The sequence below is a fragment of the Schistocerca gregaria genome, chromosome 6 (assembly GCF_023897955.1).
Source record: "Schistocerca gregaria isolate iqSchGreg1 chromosome 6, iqSchGreg1.2, whole genome shotgun sequence".
In the NCBI taxonomy this organism is placed as follows: domain Eukaryota; kingdom Metazoa; phylum Arthropoda; class Insecta; order Orthoptera; family Acrididae; genus Schistocerca; species Schistocerca gregaria.
In genome coordinates, this window is record NC_064925.1 from 300,892,619 (window position 1) to 300,911,379 (window position 18,761).

At 42.0% G+C, this 18,761-nt stretch overlaps 1 protein-coding gene across 2 annotated transcripts in view; it reads left to right on the plus strand.

Annotated features, from left to right (window-relative positions):
- LOC126278393 (protein borderless) overlaps positions 1 to 15,360 on the plus strand; it is a 470,529-nt gene extending 455,169 nt beyond the window's left edge. For both annotated transcript variants that reach the window (XM_049978493.1, XM_049978492.1), the window contains one exon: positions 11,504 to 15,360. In XM_049978493.1, the coding sequence (XP_049834450.1) occupies positions 11,504 to 11,763 (260 nt within the window). In that variant the 3' untranslated portion in view covers positions 11,764 to 15,360. The remainder of the gene's footprint in view (positions 1 to 11,503) is intronic.
- Positions 15,361 to 18,761: the final 3,401 nt, after the last annotated feature.

An 18,761-nucleotide genomic window follows, 5' to 3' on the forward strand; every position in this document is an offset into this window, starting at 1 on the left:
AAATATAGATATCGTCTAAATATTGGTAACTGAGTTTACTGCAGGACATACTTTCACCATATAACATGAACTTCTTCGTAGTTACTAGTTCTTTTTGAACAAAAAGTGCGTATCATTCTTTACCCCTCATTGAATGCCAAGCCGACTGAAACCACATAAAACGTTAATTGAATTTATACTAAATTGCGCAATGGTATTTCTATCAGGCTTCAGAGCGGCTGATCGGGGGATAAAAATTCAACATGTGCCATCGCATACATTTTCATTACAGTATAAATCGGGTTAATGAGACCTGGAATACTGGATGGTGGGGTTGCTCATGAGTCTTCTGGGGTCTATGGCCACGGTCGAAGAAATTTGCCAGTTCCTGGCGTTTCGTCCAGTCGTCCAGAGCTGCGCTGGACCTCTTCGGTGGTGCTCCTGGTGACGCTGAGTCTTGCCGACTGATCAGTCGGATGTCGGAGAGGGACAAGACACTGATTAAAGCGGGCGTGCTCGAGTTTACACGTTATCAGTAGAGGTAATCTTGTCAGACATAAAACTTAACTATCGACTGTCACCTGTCGAGGATAAAAACTTACCTAGTGATTCTGCAGAACCCTTGTCCATTTAGCACTAAATGTCATGCGTTCTTCTTTTCTGTTAAAATTATCGTTGTTTTTATACTTCGATTGCTTCTCTGTATTTTCGTGGATAATGGTTGGTTTGTCATAGTAGATGGAATTTTAGTGTCAGGAAACTTCACTTCATGATTTCTTGATTGAGTACCATGCTCCACTGCAGCTCATTTTTCTGTTTTCCCTAGTTGCAAAGACTTTTATGAGTTTTCACTCATGTATTCACGCCTTCTCTTGGTATATCCAATTTAGACCATTCCACAGGTACACAGAATATTATATTCTCCACTTGCTGACACGAGGAGGCGTTTGTCCTTTCATATCGGAGTGCCTGGCATGTTTTTTTTCAGTTAGTCTTAAAACCAGCCTGATATCGTTCTTCTGTAAAGTCTTGTCAACCTAACCAGTTACTTTTTTTGAAAAAGGAGAGTGAAACTATGTTCTTCCATTACTTCATTTCGTAGTTGTTCTTTTTCCTACTGTTATTCGGACGCAGAACACTGTTTACTACTTGACCTCAAGAGCCATTCTTCCTGAAAGCCTCTTGAGATGTTTTAATCCAGCGTCCAGGCATTCTTTTGGCTGTATCAACAAGAGAAGTGCCATTAAAGGTCATGTCCGAAAGAAGAGTCATCACGCATTCGTATAATCAATTCACTTTGATCGGCAATGAATCCATCACCTTCATTCGCGCTACACAATTTCCTTCTACCTCCTGTGGGAATTTCAAAACGGTGAGCATGATGGGCATGCACAGCGGCTGCGGGTAGGAGGCTCTGGCCGGGAATGTGAATCGGCCCGGACCCGTACCGTGATAGTCAGGGCCTTTACGATATGTCGCCGGGAAGGCGCAGTGGTTGTCGCATCTGCTTCATAAGCAGGCTATCCCGTGTTCGAGTCCCAGTTCGACGCACATTTTCACTTGTCGTAGTTGATTCTTCATCAAGTCCCGAAGGATTTGACATCATTAGTTCCTTCCCTTTCCTTTCCGCCCCCCCCTATCTTCCACCTTCAGTGTACGTAATAAAAATTATCTCCGCTGCCCACGCCCACTTCACACAGTATTTATGTCACTCACCGTAGTCCGACTCGGCAGTCGGCAAGACTCAGCGTCGCTAGGAGCAACACCGAAAATGTCCAGCGGAAGTCTGGACCAAAAGTCAGGAACAGAAAACTTTCTTCGACCACGGCCATACAGCCAGGAAGACACAACAACAGCTTCGATATCCAATCGTAAAAGACTTCATTGTACGGTTGGCTGGTCTGCTGGAGCTCCTACTGGAATAATTGTGCGTACTAAGTTGATGCTAGATTACATTTATTCATGAAATGAAGCCAGCTCGTCAACTTGAATAAACGGTTCATACGCACATACTCCTATCACTGCTTGTAGTTAAGGAGTATCTGTTTTCCATCAAAGTTAGTCATCAGTAGTCAGCGAAGATTAGGTTAAGTAAAGAACATAACAGAGACACTCAAATGCTACAAAAATTCATACACTCAAATATGACGGTAGGCGAAGTTCATCATCTAGACCTAGCTCGAGCTGTGAAACCTGGTTTATGACCCACAGTAGGAGGACGTCACGAAACTTAATCGGAATCATGATGCTTTAAGTGCACTGTGACTGCATGAGGAACAAAGTCGGCCATAACTCAGTCTAAATAAACAATAGGAACGCCCGCATCTCATGGTCGTGCGGTAGCGTTCTCACTTCCCGTGCCCGGGTTCCCGGGTTCGATTCCCGGTGGGGTCAGGGATTTTCTCTGCCTCGTGATGGCTGGGTGTTGTGTGTTGTCCTTAGGTTAGTTAGGTTAAGGTAGTTCTAAGTTCTAGGGGACTGATGACCATAGATGCTAAGTCCCATAGTGCTCAGAGCCATTTGAGCCAATAGGAACATTATCACTTGTGAGGCTCCAGTAAAATACTTCCGACAAATGAACTGACAATTATAGAAACATCCCAAAACTGCAAACTGATTAAGTCAAAGCAAAAATCACATCCCAAATGAAGTGGCACGTCGTACTTACCAGCCTCCCGAACAGCGACTGCTAAATTTGACTAAGAATTCAACCTTCTCCAACTCCGCGGACAGGAACAGGAAAAAACTTGGCGATTGTGACTTGACCAGTCGACAAAGCGAATTTCCAATGGTGCCAGATGCGAGGGTTCGAACTGCAACTTCTTGCAATTATGCCCCGGTGCCAGTCGCACGACAACTGTGCAGAGTCTCAAAATTTATCTTGTAATCATTTCCAAGTTCCTGACAGAAAAACCATGTACTGGATAACGACTTGGTTTATTATCCAAGCATTAATTCTTAAAACACATGAAAATTCATTTAACAACCTGTATACACCTTCAAGACTGAGCCAACTTCAAGTCTAAACTAGATGAACCGTTTCATGTCGAATATCCGACATATTTTTTAACTGTCGAGAAGCCCATAGTAGATAACTTGTCTAGGATGATCTCCATGGCGCGGTGCTCGCCGTTGCAAACTCCAAGGAAACACTGTAAGATGCCATTTAGTGCATTATACGAAAGAATACAAGTGCAGCAGACGAAGTATTCTTATATGCTGTAAGGGGCTAACTCTGATGTAAACTAGCTAATTACATTCGAATGTGGGAAAATTCATGATTGTTAAGTGTTTCTCCTAATTAGACTAATGCTGAATACTAATGCAACGGTTTTATAGTAAATTAATGCGCATTGGACCCTTTTGAACGTGTAAACACAACGGATTTTTAATACGATATTTAAATTTAAATGTACACGCAGATGTTTTGTAACTATTGGAGAAAATATTACTATCGGCGTAATTATGCTCTATTCAGCTACGTACTGAATATTATAACATTGGCGATACGTGATGGACAAGAGTACCACAAGTCGTTATACTTTATCAAACACGAAAATAGGAATGCATTATTCAGGTCTGGGAAAGATCTGTCTCTAATAATAACTAAATGATCACGTTTTCATGACGTACACGTGGCTTTTAGTGGAACAGAGCTCTCGTGGATTAAGAAACGATTAAAAAAGTTAAGAAATCTAAGCTAATTTAAGTTTTGTATTCAAAAAAGCAAATACATCGTTCACAGATAATACAGAAAACAACTAAAGTCCTACATGCTGTACATTTATCATTAAAACGATGGTTATGCAGAATAAAAATAAAAATAGAGAACTTCTCAAAACTAAATCGAATAGGTATAACGTATGTTGACGGATAAAATAATAGTTGTGTCTCGTGATAGTTAAATAAATCCTACCATCCTTAATCAGATTCAACAAACCACCTGAAGGAGTTTAGCCACCATGTGGTATGCAATTCCACGAAATCAGTAATACTTACCCTTAGGAGACGTTAGGCGCTGTAAGAGGTTTAACCAGTGATAAACTGTCAGATTTAAACTAGTTTCCAAAATTGATAGCTTTGACCAAAATAAGAAGAGCTATAAAAACGAAGTGAAAGATAAGTTATCTCTCTAGCGCGCGCGAGCAGAATACAGAGAGGTGACAAATGGGATAGCGACATGCACATACAAAGATGGCGGTAGTAGCACGTACACATGGTATAAAAAGGCAAGTCATTGGCGGAGCTGTCACATTTACTCAGGTGCGTGATGTGATGTGGTTTCCAACGTGATCGTGGCCACACGACGGGAATTAACAGACTTTGAACACGGAATGGTAGTCGGAGCTAGGCGCATGGGACATTCCATTTCAGAAATCGTTTGGCAATTCGTAATTCCGAAATCCATAGAGACAAGAGTGTGCCAAAAATACCAAACGTGAGACATCGCCTCTCACCACGAACGACGCAGTGACCGACAGCCCTCACGTAACGCCCGAGAGCAGCGCTGCGTCCGTAGAGTTGTCAGTGCTAACAGACAAGAAACTCAGCATGAAATAAGTGCCGGAATCAATACAGAAAGGTACGAAAAACGTATCCTTTTGGACAGTGCGTTATAATTTGCCCTTAATGGGCTATGCCAGCAGACGACCGATACGAGTGCCTTTGCTAACAGAGTGGCATCGCCTGCAGCGCCTCACGTGGGCTCGTGACTACACTGTTGGACATTACATGAACGGACAACCGAGGCCTGGTCAGATGAATACCGATTTCAGTTGGTAAGAGCTGATAGTAGGGTTCAAGTGTGGTGCACATTCCACGAAGCCACGAACCGATGTGGTCACTGAGCTACTGAGCAAGTTGGTGATGGCTCCGTAATGGTGAGGGCTATGTCTACATTGAATGGACTGGGTTCTCATTGACAGGAAATGGATACATTATCTGTAACTATTCATGCACATCATGTTCCCAAAAGCAATGAAACAACAGCGAGCAACAATTGATTGCAACTGGATGAAGAACATTCTGGACAATTCGAGCGAAAGACTTAACCATCGAGATCGCCTGGCTTGAATCCCATCGAACATTTATGGGACATGATCTAGAGGTCAGTTTGTACACAAAATTATGCTCCGGAAACACTTTCGCAATTGCTGACAGCTATAGAGGCAGCATATCTCAATATTCCAGCAGGGGACTTCCGACGATTTGTTGAGTCCATGCCACGTCGAGTTGCTGCAATACTCCGGGCAAAAGGAGGTTCAACGTGATATTAAAAGGTATCCTGTGACTTTTGTCACCTCAGGGCATCACGTGTGCATTGCAGCTCGAGCTGTGAGGATGTCTGTTGGCACACGGAGTAAACATGCTGGATGTTGAGGAATGATCGATACGGGTCGTCGGCTTTGGCAGTGATATAGGAAACATGCGGCAAATACCGTAAACAAAGTGGCGACAATAACGTGATGTTCTTGGCGATTTTTTCAAGCAGTCTAAGATGCAGATATCAGTCTGTCTCCTCCTCAATCAGGCTTTTATTTTTATTTCTTTTTTTTATTTTTTATTTTTTAGTATCACATTCGTTGGCTTCGCTAACGCATAACCAAACTGCTACTTCCCATCTTAACCTATACGTGAAACAAATCAACAGATCAGTCTCTCAACAAAACTGGTTTTTTATGTTTTTAAATCTGAATATATGCAATAAAAGGTAGCGTGAAAGTGGCCTTTCTCTGGACGCAACGCGCTGGCTACAAGGGAGGCAGCGTCCCAGCGACCACCGATACGCTATCCGCAAGCTACCCGCCAAAGAGGTTGGTACAGGACTGTCCCACCAACTGGAGAGGTAATATTACCATCTGGCAAGAGCATTACAATCATGACCGAGCGAGGTGCCGCAGTGGTTAGCACACCGGACTCGCCTTCGGGAGGACGACGGTTCAATCCCGCGTCCGGCCATCCTGATTTAGGTTTTCCGTGATTTCCCTAAACCGCTCCAGGCAAATGCTAGGACGGTTCCTTTGAAAGGGCACAGCCGCCTTCCTTCCCCGTCCTTCCCTAATCCGATGAGACCGATGACCTCGCTATTTGGTCTCTTCCCCCGAACAAACAAATCCAATTTACAATCATGTACATCGACATCTATACTCCGCAAGTCACCTGTGTGGCGGAGGGGACCTCGAGTATCTCAATCGAATTTCCCTTCTATTCCAGTCTCGTATTGTTCGTGGAAAGAAAGATTGACGGTATGCCTCTGTGTGGGCTTTAATCTCCCTGATTTTATCCCATGCTCTCTTCGCGAGATATACGTAGGAGGGACCAATATACTGATTGACTCCTCGGTGAAGGTATGTTCTCGGAACAACAAAAGGCCGTACCGAGCTACTGAGCGTCTCTCTTGCAGAGTCTTCCACTGGAGTCTGTCTGTCATCTCCTTAACGCTTTCGCAATTACTAAATGATATTGTAACGAAGCGCGCTGCTCTCCGTTGGATCTTCTCTATCTCTTCTATTAACCCTATCTGGTACGGATCCCACACCAGATATCAGTATTCAAGCAATGAGCAAACAATTGTACTGTAGCCTACTTCCTTTGTATTCGGACTGCATTTACTTAGGATTCTTCCAATGAATCTCAGTCTGGCATCTATTTTACCGACGATTAATTTTATATAGTCATTCAATTTTAGATCACTACTAATGCCTACTCCCAGATAATTTGTGGAATTAATTGCTTCCAGTTGCTAACCTGCTATGTTGTAGCTAAATGAAGAAGGATCTTTATTTCTATGTATTCGGAGCACATTACACTTGTCTGCATTGAGATTCAATTGCATTCCCTGCACCATGTGTCAATTCGTTGCAGATCCTCCTGCACTTCAGTTCAATTTTCCATTGTTACAACCTCTCCATATACAACAGCATCATCCGCAAAAAGCCTCAATGAACTTCTGATGTTATCCACAAGGTCATTTATATATATTTAGAATTGCAATCAGTTGATCTTTGCGGTCACCGCTACGTTTAACCAGTCTTCGGACTCTACATGTTTATGGGTAAGAGCAAGAGGGAACTTAAACTGGAGTACACGAACTTTTCATCCCTGTTTGGGCTCTTTCAGTGGTACTTATAAGGGAACCTCCCCATCGCACCCCCCTCAGATTTAGTTATAAGTTGGCACAGTGGATAGGCCTTGGAAAACTGAACACAGATCAATCGAGAAAACAATAAGACGTTGTGTGAAACTATGAAAAAAATAAGCAAAATATACAAACTCAGAAGTCTATGCGCAAGACAGGCACATGAAGGATAGTCAAATACGCCAGAATTTCGGTCAGGTACGTCCACCAATCAAATCTATGTAATTAAATAAAAATCAGCACTCCATGATCGCCGTAATGTGAGGCTAAAGGAAAGATGAAATCGCAAAAATCTAAGGTTGTGGGAATAGCTAGCACTGAAACGAACTACGATTTTTATTTAATTACATATATTTGATGGCCCCCCCCCCCCCCCCCCACCATGACCCATGGACCTTGCCGTTGGTGGAGAGGCTTGCGTGCCTCAGCGATACAGATAGCCGTACCGTAGGTACAACCACAACGGAAAGGTATCTGTTGAGAGGCCAGACAAACGTGTGGTTCCTGAAGAGGGGCAGCAGCCTATTCAGTAGTTGCAAGGGCAACAATCTGGATGATAGACTGATCTGGCCTTGTAACAATAACCAAAAGGGCCTTGCTGGTACTGCGAACGGCTGAAAGCAAGGGGAAACTACGGCCGTAATTTTTACCGAGGGCATGCAGCTTTACTGTATGATTAAATGATGATGGCGTCCTCTTGGGTAAAATATTCCGGAGGTGAAATAGTCCCCCATTCGGATCTCCGGGCGGGGACTACTCAAGAGGATGCCGTTATCAGGAGTAAGAAAACTGGCGTTCTACGGATCAGAGCGTGGAATGTCAGATCCCTTAATCGGGCAGGTAGGTTAGACAATTTAAAAAGGGAAATGGATAGGTTAATGTTAGAAATAGTGGGAATTAGTGAAGCTCGATGGCACGAGGAATAAGACTTCTGGTCAGGTGACTACAGGGTTATAAACACAAAATCAAATAGGGGTAATGCAGGAGTAGGTTTAATAATGAATAGGAAAATAGGAATGCGGGAAAGCTACTACAAACAGCATAGTGAAGCAATAATTGTGGCCAAGATAGATACGAAGCCCACACCTACTACAGTAGTACAAGTTTATATGCCAACTAGCTCTACATATGACGAAGAAGTTGTAGAAATGTATGATGAAATAAAAGAAATTATTCAGATAGTGAAGGGAGACTAAAATGTAATGGGTGACTGGAATTCGAGTGTAGGAAAAGGGAGAGAAGGAAACATAGTAGCTGAATATGGATTGAGGCTAAGAAATGAAAGAGGAAGCCATAGGTAGAATTCTGCACAAAGCAAAACTTAATCATAGCTAACACTTCGTTTAAGAATCATGAAAGAAGGTTGTATACATGGAAGAACCCTGGAGATACTAAAAGGTGTCAGATAGATTATTAATTGTAAGACAGAGATTTAGGAACCAGGTTTTAAATTGTAAGACATTTCCAGGGGCAGATGTGGACTCTGACCACAATCCATTGGTTATGAAATGTAGATTTAAACTGAAGAAACTGCAAAAAGGTGGGAATTTAAGGAGATGGGACCTGGATAAACTGAAAGAACCAGAGGTTGTACAGAGTTTTAGGGAGAGCATAAGGGAACAATTGACAGGAATGGGGGGAAGAAATACAGCAGAAGAAGAATGGGTAGCTTTGAGGGATGAAGCAGTGAGGATCAAGTAGGTAAAAAGACGAGGGCTAGTAGAAATCCTTGGGTAACACAAGAAATATTGAATTTAATTGATGAAAGGAGAAAGTATAAAAATGCAGTAAATTAAGCGGGAAAAAATGAATACAAGCGTCTAAAAAATGTGATCGACAGGAAGTGCAAAATGGCTAAGCAGGGATGGCTAGAGGACAAATGTAAGGCTGTAGAGGCTTATCTCACTAGGGGTAAGATAGATAGTGCCTACAAGAAAATTAAAGCGACCTTTGGAGAAAAGAGAACTACTTGTATGAATATCAAGAGCTCAGATGGAAACCCAATTCTAAGCAAAGAAGGGAAAGCGGAAAGGTGTAAGGAGTATATAGAGGGTCTATACAAGGGCGATGTTCTTGAGAACAATATTATGGAAATGGAAGAGTATGTAGATGAAGATGAAACGGGAGATATGATACTGCGTGAAGAGTTTGACAGAGCACTGAAAGACCTAAGTCGAAACAAGGCCCTGGGAGAAGACAATATTCCATTAGAACTACTGCTAGCCTTGGGAGAGCCAGTCTTGACACAACTCTACCATCTGGTGAGCAAGAAGTATGAAACAGGCGAAATACCCTGAGACCTCAAGAAGAATATAATAACTCCAATCCTAAAGAAAGCAGGTGTTGACAGATGTGAAAATTACCGAACAATCAGTTTAATAAGCCACAGCTGAAAAATACTAACACGAATTCTTTACAGACGAATGGAAAAACTAGTAGAAGCCGACCTCGGGGAAGATCAGTTTGGATTCCGTAGAAATACTGGAACACGTGAGGCAATACTGACCTTACGACTTATCTTAGAAGAAAGATTAAGGAAAAGGAAACCTACGTTTCTAGCATTTGTAGACTTAGAGAAAGCTTTTGACAATGTTGAGTGGAATACTCTCTTTCAAATTCTAAAGGTGGCAGGCGTAAAATACAGGGAGCAAAAGGCTATTTACAATTTGTACAGAAACCAGGTGGCAGTTATAAGAGTCGATGGACATGAAAGGGAAGCAGTGGTTGGGAATGGAGTAAGACAGGGTTGTAGCCACTCCCCGATGTTATTCAATCTGTATAATGAGGAAGCAGTAAAGGAAACAAAAGAAAAATTCGGAGTAGGTATTAAAATACATGGAGAAGAAATAAAAACTTTGAGGTCCGCCGATTACATTGTAATTCTGTCAGAGACAGCAAAGGACTTGCAACAGTAGTTGAATGGAGGAAATGAGATGAACATCAACAAAAGCAAAACGAGAATAATGGAATGTAGTCGAATTACATTAGGAAATGAGACACTTAAAGTAGTAAAGGAGTTTTGCTATTTGGGGAGCAAAATAACTGATGATGTTTGAAGTAGAGAGGATATAAAATGGCAATGGCAAGAAAAGCGTTTCTGAAGAAGAGAAGTTTGTTAACATTGAGTATAGATTTAAGTGTCAGGAAGTCATTTCTGACTGTATTTGTATGGAATGTAGCCATGCATGGAAGTGAAACATGGACGATAAATAGTTTGGACAAGAAGATGATAGAAGCTTTCGGAATGTGGTGCTACAGAAGAATGCTGAAGATTAGATGGGTAGACCACATAACTAATGAAGTAGGATTGAGGAAAAGAGAAGTTTGTGGCACAACTTGACCAGAAGAAGGGATCGGTTGGTAGGAAATGTTCTGGGGCATCAAGGGATCACCAATTTAGCATTGGCGGGCAGCGTGGAGGGTAAAAATCGAAGAGGGAGACCAAGAGATGAAAACACTTAGCAGATTCAGAAGGATGTATTTTGCAGTAGGTGCTGGGAGATGAAGATCCTTGCACAGGATAGAGTAGCATGGAGAGCTGCATCAAAACAGTCTCAGGACTGAAGACCACAACAAGTTGGATTGGTGGACGTACCTGACCGAAACTCTGGCGTATTTTATTCTGGAGAATTTCACCAACAAGAAAAGTATGCCACTGCACATTCTTCACGAAAGCGCCCTGCAAAGTTAACGAAATCTCAAAATAATTGTTAGCAACACTCTTACTGCAAGACGTAACAGATGTAGAGTATGTCAACGTATTGTTATTTCAAGCGGCGCCTCAATAAGTTTAGTTATGTAGTCTTGTAGCGAGTAGCAGAGCCAATGTCGCAGTGTATTGGTCCCGATAGGCCTCGAAACTCAATTGTTGGCAGTATACGTACCACCTCAATTATTCGGCGGGCCGGATACCGGCGATGTGCGGCCAGCTAACGCGGGCCGGTTTGCCGGCCCTGGCGTGCTCGTTTCGGTCCGCGGGCCGTAGTTCGGAGACCCCTGGTTTTAGAGTAAGCGATCAGCCATGTTACTGCTCTTTTCAGCTTTCGGCAGTCTCCGCCACCGGCAAACAAAAAAGTTTTGCTGCTGGTGCACCTTTCGGGGTACAAGGTACTGTTCCTAACGTTTCGGCCAGAACTGCGCCGGATGTCTTCACAGACGTTGCTCCTCCTTTGAGCCTCCCCGAAAGAGGAGCAACGCCTCTGAAGATATTCAGCGCAATTCTGGCCGAAACATTAAGAAGAGAAGAGTTTCGTGAAACGACGTTATATCCGTCATTGTATCAAACAAAATTTTCATTACGCAACTATATTTTTTAGAGATTAGTAATTGAAGCGGTATCATTTTGGCCAGTGTGTGGCTCAGACGCTTACGCGAGCGTGTTCGCAGTGCCGCACCTGGAGGAGGGCGCCACGTACCAGTTCGAGGTGTCTGCGCGGTCGCACAACGAGTACCTGGCGACGAGCCCTCGGGTGGAGGTGCGCGTGCCCAGCCAGCAGCAGCAGCTGCGCGCCGTCGCGCTCGGCGTCGCCGCCTCGGCGCTGCTGGTGGCCGCCGCCGCCGCCGCCGCCTGGTACCTGCGCCGCCTACACCTACGCCGCTCCGCCGTCCTCTCCAACTCCAGGCTCAAGGGCGTGCCGCGCTGTTGAGAGCCACCAGTCCGTCGTGGCGTCCACTAAAGCAGCCAGCCAGATTTCATCTGGCTACTGATCCCCAACTTCCAGGGAAAATCGACTAACATGACGAACTTACCCTACGTACAAGGTTGGCAAAAGGAAACTGGTGCGGAATTATTGTGCACCTTAACTGCGGCAACCCAATTTACCTCATAAGCCTCCTTATGATATGCAACCCGCGTTACATCATACGCCGCCGTTGAGGACGATGTAACTCGGGTTGCCTATGTTAAGGGGGCTGGTAAGGTTTGTTGGGTTGCAGGAGTTAAGGTGCACGAAAAGTTTTCCGAGTCACTCTTTATTTTCCCCACCATGTATAGTTTCCCTGACTTCAACATTTATAGAAATGATACTTTGTCATGGAGACAGGGAGTGACTTTTCATTGTACACTTTTTTTATGCATTCACACAAAGTGTTTTCTTTCCGTTAACAGGTATCACCCACCACTGGCCATCATAGGAACTGGTATACTATAAAGATAAAATACTTATTTACCTTTTACAAGCTGCCACATGGTCCAAATAGAACAGTGATCCTAAAAGTATAGAATAAATATTTTTATTTCCATCTATGATCACAAGCTTCTTAGGTCTTCAGACTACCTGTTTCGTTCAGCAGTGGTCATCTATAGATTTGTAGCAAAACATGGAGAACAACAAAATACAACTAGTGGATTGTTTACATCTAAAAACAGTAAAATAGGCCTTATTTTAAAATATTACTAATATACGTTTGTAAATCATACGCTTTGAATAAGACGAGGCACATCTATTTCAGAAATATGCCTAATACAATGGAGCTTTAGTGGCATCGTTAGAAGATGAACACAAGTCAACATTTTCGTAAATACATAAAATATGGTATATAAGTGCCGTCTTGTTAACGGCGCTAATGTTCGTACCAATCTGCTGTACAGTGAGCACAAAATGTTTGTGTCGTAAGCTTTACTAACTCTACACCTATGAAACAACATAAAATTGTAAAATGGAAATTAATTTTCATACCGATTCAAAGCACCAAGTAACACTTTGTCAGTCGGAATAAAGTCCTCAGGGTGCAAGTGCCATGTGAGGGCTATTACTTCACTCGTTATGTGCAGACGCGATACTCATAGGCGAAGAGTCGGTAGAACTTACATTCGTGGTTTACTTAAAATTCCCTTTTGTTTAATAGGCATTTTTAAGAGAATTCTAGGTACGAATGTCTCTCTAAAAGACTTTTATAAGAGGCTTCAAATACGACTCATAGTATAAAAAAGATACGACAATATCTCAAAGTAAAATTCAGTGATGTAGACTTTAACAAAAATTAATCTTTAAAAAAAGTGTAGTTTATTGAGTAACAATACGTCCAAATTTTCGACAGGAACGTGGTACATGTTCGAACATCTGAAAATAACGTTACTTCCATGATGAAGAGGGAACAGGAGTCACTGTGGACTTAATGTTGTTTCATTTTTGATGTCACGACGTGTACCATGATCCACTTGAAAAAACTGCACTCAGTATTTGTGATCACTTTTCTTTGTTTTAAGTTTTTTTTAAAGTATCGCAGAACTTTTATATCATAAAATTAGGTCTCGAGGGTTCAGCATACCTCTTATCACTATAAGCTTTGTACATAAGTTTTTTTGGACTTCCCAGAAAAGGGTTTCATAAACTACTTTTTTCCTTTTGAAAAGATTAATCAATGTTTCAGTTAAAAGGGAACTGTTAACTAGGCCATCAATGTAAACTCAGCATACTCTGCCACGACGTCGCTGATAGGACGTGGGGTAGAGTCCTCTTGTAACTCATGCACCCACCGTTTTATCCAGTAGGAAGATCATAACTTGGTGACCATCTAATGCTGATTTCAGTCGTTATGAAAATTAATTTTCGTTTCACTTTTATCATGTTGCCGACTACACATAGTGCTCACAAAGCAAAATACATATTCATTTGTTTCTCTTCTCTAGCTCCGTTGAGGGACAATGCTGGCTGACACCAGTTAACGACATAAAGCATTTTAGTAATTGCATCAAAGAAAATATTAGGTGTACATTACTATTTGTTGCTGTGGGGTATAAAATAGACTGAATCTTCTTACTACTGTCCAGTTTAAATAAACATTTAAAATAATTCATTTCCCAAGTTTGCGAGTGAAAAGTTTCTTCTCCTCCATCTTGCACCAACGATTGACAGCTTAGAAAATGAGTATGGAATATTAACCGTGACGGACTGACTGATCAATTCCTTTTTGGACTATCAATAATATCCAGTTAAATGTATATTTACGCACTGTATCTAAGACACGTAACAAGAACCTTGAAACATCTATTTGTTTGAATGTATCTCTCACGAGCATTTATTTTCATAAGATATTTCCTCTCGATCAGTGTAGTCCAGCCCATGTAATTTAGTTCAACGTGACAACTCTCTCTCTCTCTCTCTCTCTCTCTCTCTCTCTCTTTCTCTCCCCCTCTCCCTCTCCCTCTTTCGGTCCCTTACCCCCCCCCCTCCCCCTGAAGGTAACGAAGAAGTGATTAGTTCCTTTCGATCATTCTTCTGCTTTTTAACTGCCTCTGGATAATCGATTGTCTGAATATCTAATTGTCCTGTTTATAGCTGATTCAATAAGGACATCTTCGTGCTGGCTACGTGTGACGTTATTTGTTGTTGTTTAAATAATCCTTTCATATCACTTACATTCTAACTTGTGGTGTAGAATTTATAGAAAGAAGAAAAGTATTCACTAGTAGTAGCATTCAGTAGCCAAATATGTTCGTTACAGATCTTTAAAAAAGAGTACGTTACATGTCCAAATATTTTATCATTTTAAAGTATGTGGCACAGAAAGAGTCTCGTTAAGTATCGAAAATTAGAAAAACACCGTACATGCATCTAGTCTTACAGGCTAGCAAATTTTCTTTGATATTTCCAACAGTCATCTGCAATAATATTTCTGTCATTTGGAAAGAACTGTAGCATAGAAATTTTCATCTTATGCTCCTACACACCTGGCTTGCAGTCAGATATTCGTTAGCAACGTTTAACACATGTTACCTCTCTTTAGTTTCACTTGTTTCCTTTTTGCATCCGCTAACACCTTCGTTCGGACAACCGGTTACTTAACAGTTTAAAATTGATGCAAAAACAAGATTTTGTTAGCACAAGTGGCGTAAGGCATGCAACGAACCAAGTAAATGCCTTTTGTTTCAGATTGATATCCACCTGCTCATAAATTCGCCATTTTATGTCTAGAATGAAGTATTAATCCTGCCTTCTTCAGCAGCTGACATAACTTCGACAGAAACTTCTTTTGAATGTTTTCAGAATGATGTCAGCTCATTCTGGAATAGTCTTCAAAGTTCTTTGTATATACTGAAAGTAAATACCAGTCTCCCCGTAATGTGTTGATATATTTATTATGAGTGTTACAGTTTTGTATATATGTATTTTATGAGCAATCTAAGTGCCTTTTAAATGTGATCTATATCCAAAAACAATGGAAGTAGATGACAATGAGTGATAATTTAGTAAGTGCTGTGTTCATAAGTTGTTAAAATAAAATGTACTGTGTGAACATTTTATGATATTTATTTTATAATAAAGGAATCTACTAGTTTTTGTTCCAATATCACGCATTTGCGCCAAAAAGATGACTCTTTTGCTTCTCGATGTCTTATTTTTGTATTAGCTAGTTAGTCAGTTAATTGACTAAGTCACTGTAATTTTAGATCCTTATGATGTGCAATATGCAAAACAGTCTACCGAAAATGATAATGTTTTCCGTATTTATATCGTTACTTGTTGAAAAGAGTCATGAGTATATTCTACGGCAAACAATTTTTATGGCTTCAAAACTGTGTACTTAAGTAAGATTAAGCCTAAATGTTCCAAATTCATTTCTATTTCTAGACTTCTATACACGCATGGACGGTGCAGAATAAATTTTAACAATGAGCGTCCACACAAAACGTAGTGAACCTGAATTATTCCTTAGATCGAACAATGAATGTTAACAACATTGTTTCTACAATTGCATTTCAATTGCAGTTAAACTAAAGGTTGTGATATGAACTATGTAGTTAACCTCAATAACTGTGTGGCTCTGATTCCCCATGCGAGAAAATGTCTGTTTCACTAGATACTTTGAAATTTCTCACAACTTACAGTGCATAACGACAAATTTTCTGAAATGTATCGACGAGCGCATTATCGCCCTATTATTTTCTCAAGCCTTATAAGCACAGAAGCGAAGAGTGACACTGGAGTGGGTATTGCAAAAAGCAAAGCTGAAAGAAGTTGCAAGTACCTCTATTCTGGAAGATACATGTTTGTTTGTAGGATGTAATTTTAGTTTTATTTTTGTTAATAAGTATACTTTTAGTCATGGTAACGATTGATTCACTGTTGCTATTGTAAGAACTGACAGTAGTGCTCGTGCTGTTGCCGGGTTGGAGCATTTTGATTCCCGTAATGCGTTGCTTATCACACATTATATGCCATCTATAAAATAACATTCCTCCTCTTCACAAGACACAAGATTTAAAGCTCGGAGAATCGATTGTCTCAATAACTATCTATCCAGTTTATAGTTGGTTAAGTAAGAATATCTTCGTGCTGCCTACATGTGACATTATTTGTTTTTCTTTACATTATATATATATGCCTTCTCTCTCTCTCTCTCTCTCTCTCTCTCTCTCTCTCTCTCTCTCCATATATATATATATATATATATATATATATATATATATATATATATATATATATATTGCAAGACAATCAGGTGGGTTTCGTCAAACTTAAGCTGGTCGTGTTTGATGTAATGAATAGAATACATGTTTTCAAGATAAGTAAAGGAATATCTAAAGTAAATAAAAGTACTGAAAGGAAAATTAGCAGCTGGGTATGTGTCAGACTTGCAGAACACGTTGAAGATACGTCAAAGATAAAATAGATTACATCTCTGCAGCAAGCAACAGAAGCATGGAAGGCATCATAACCAAATTGGAACAAACAAACAACACCATAGGAAACAAAAGAAACGAACGGAATATAGATAAAGAAATGCGGAAGTATCTGAATCTGTATATACCGGGAGCAACAATATGCGTAAAGGGTGTATGCAGAAGTGACGAAACACAGGCCCGCCCGGTTTTCCATGCGGACTAAGTCACGGCTTTCCGGGCGGGAGGGAGCTCCTGGTCCCCGGCACGAACCCGCCCGCCGGATTTGTGTCGAGGTCCGGTGAACCGGCCAGTCTGTGGACGGTTTTTAGGCGGTTTTTCATCTACCTCGTGAAATGCGGGCTGGTTCCCCTTATTCCGCCTCAGTTACACTACGTCGGCGATTACTGGGCAAACAAGTTCTCCACTTACGCGTTCACCACCATTACTCTACCACGCAAACATAGGGGTTGTACTCGTCTGGTGTGAGAGGTTCCCGTGGGATCCACCGGGGGCCGAACCGCACAACAATCCTGGGTTCGGTGTGGGGCGGCGGAGGGGTGAAGTGGACTGCGGTAGTCGTCGTGGGGTTGTGGACCACTGCGGCTGCGGCGGGGACGGAGCCTCTCCGTCGTCTCTAGGTCCCCAGTTAACATACAATACAATACAATACAATACCGAAACACAAAAATCACAACACATTACCAAGCCTAACACAATGTATGAGACCCGTTTGCATTGACAACAGCTACTAATTGTCTTCGAATGGTTAAATACAGGTACTGTATGGTTTTCAAGGTAATATTATAGCTTCCTTCGTGCAAAGTAGTGGCAAGTTCAGGTGACAATGATGGCGTTGGATGGCGTTCACTCACCCTTCTCTCCAAAGAAGACCACAGAGGCTGAATGAAATTGAGATATGATGACTGTGGTGGTCAGGGAAGTTGCTTTCCTCATAAAATCAGTCCTGAATGATTGGAGCTGTGTGAACAGTGGACATGTCATCTTAGGATATACTGGGACCCGTATATTGTACCATGGGGTAGACCTGATCAGCCAAAATGGTCACGTAATCCTTGGCAGTAACGCTATCTTGCAGAGTAACCATGGGGTCCGCGGACTGCCCAAATCCGCACTGAATCCCTGGCGTATTTCACTCTTGGCAGCACGTGGTCTGCATCGTAGGCTTGGGGCAGCGTAATCCCGTCGTAAACTCGGCCAGAAGTTGGAACAGCGTGAAACGAGACCCATCCGACCACACGACTTCCTTCCATTGCTCCAGAATCTGGATTTTATGACTTGGGCACCACGTTTTCCTGTTACAGGCATTTGCATCACTGACGAGTGGTTTTGGAATTCCAGCTCACACCCAAATTCTCATCTCATGGAGCTCCATTCGCATTGTTTTGGTGCTGACAAGGTCCGCGGGACATTCAGTTCTGCATTGCCTGGTTTAGCTGTCGTCCTCTTGCTATTCGTCACAGTCCTCTTTTGTTATTACCTGTCACGATCGCTCATCACATAGTTTCGTCCGTGTTGTGACGTAGCGGATAATGGTTCAAATGGCTCTGAGCACTATGGGACTCAACTGCTGCGGTCATTATTCCCATAGAACTTAGAACTACTTAAACCTAACTAACCTAAGGACATCACACACATCCATGCCCGAGGCAGGATTCGAACCTGCGACCTTAGCACGAAGCGGATGATATTCGCCACTTTTCCTGTATGCGGAATAACTCTTCGGTATGGTGCCTAGTGAAACACAAAACACTTCCCCACCTTAGTTACAGAAGCACCCACCATAGAGCAACATTTGGCCTACGTTCGAATTAGTTGTCTCCGACTTAATGCCCTCGCAACTACGCAGAATACTGTTGTGAGCACGACTGACACCTGCAACACACTGAAGACACTGCACAGATTTCGTTCGTCGTCAGATACAACAGCGTAACGTGGAGGCTTGGCTAGCATCTGCGCTGTTTCCATATATTTGTCCAACTCCTGTGAGCGAAATGTGGACCACGGGAAATCAAGTAA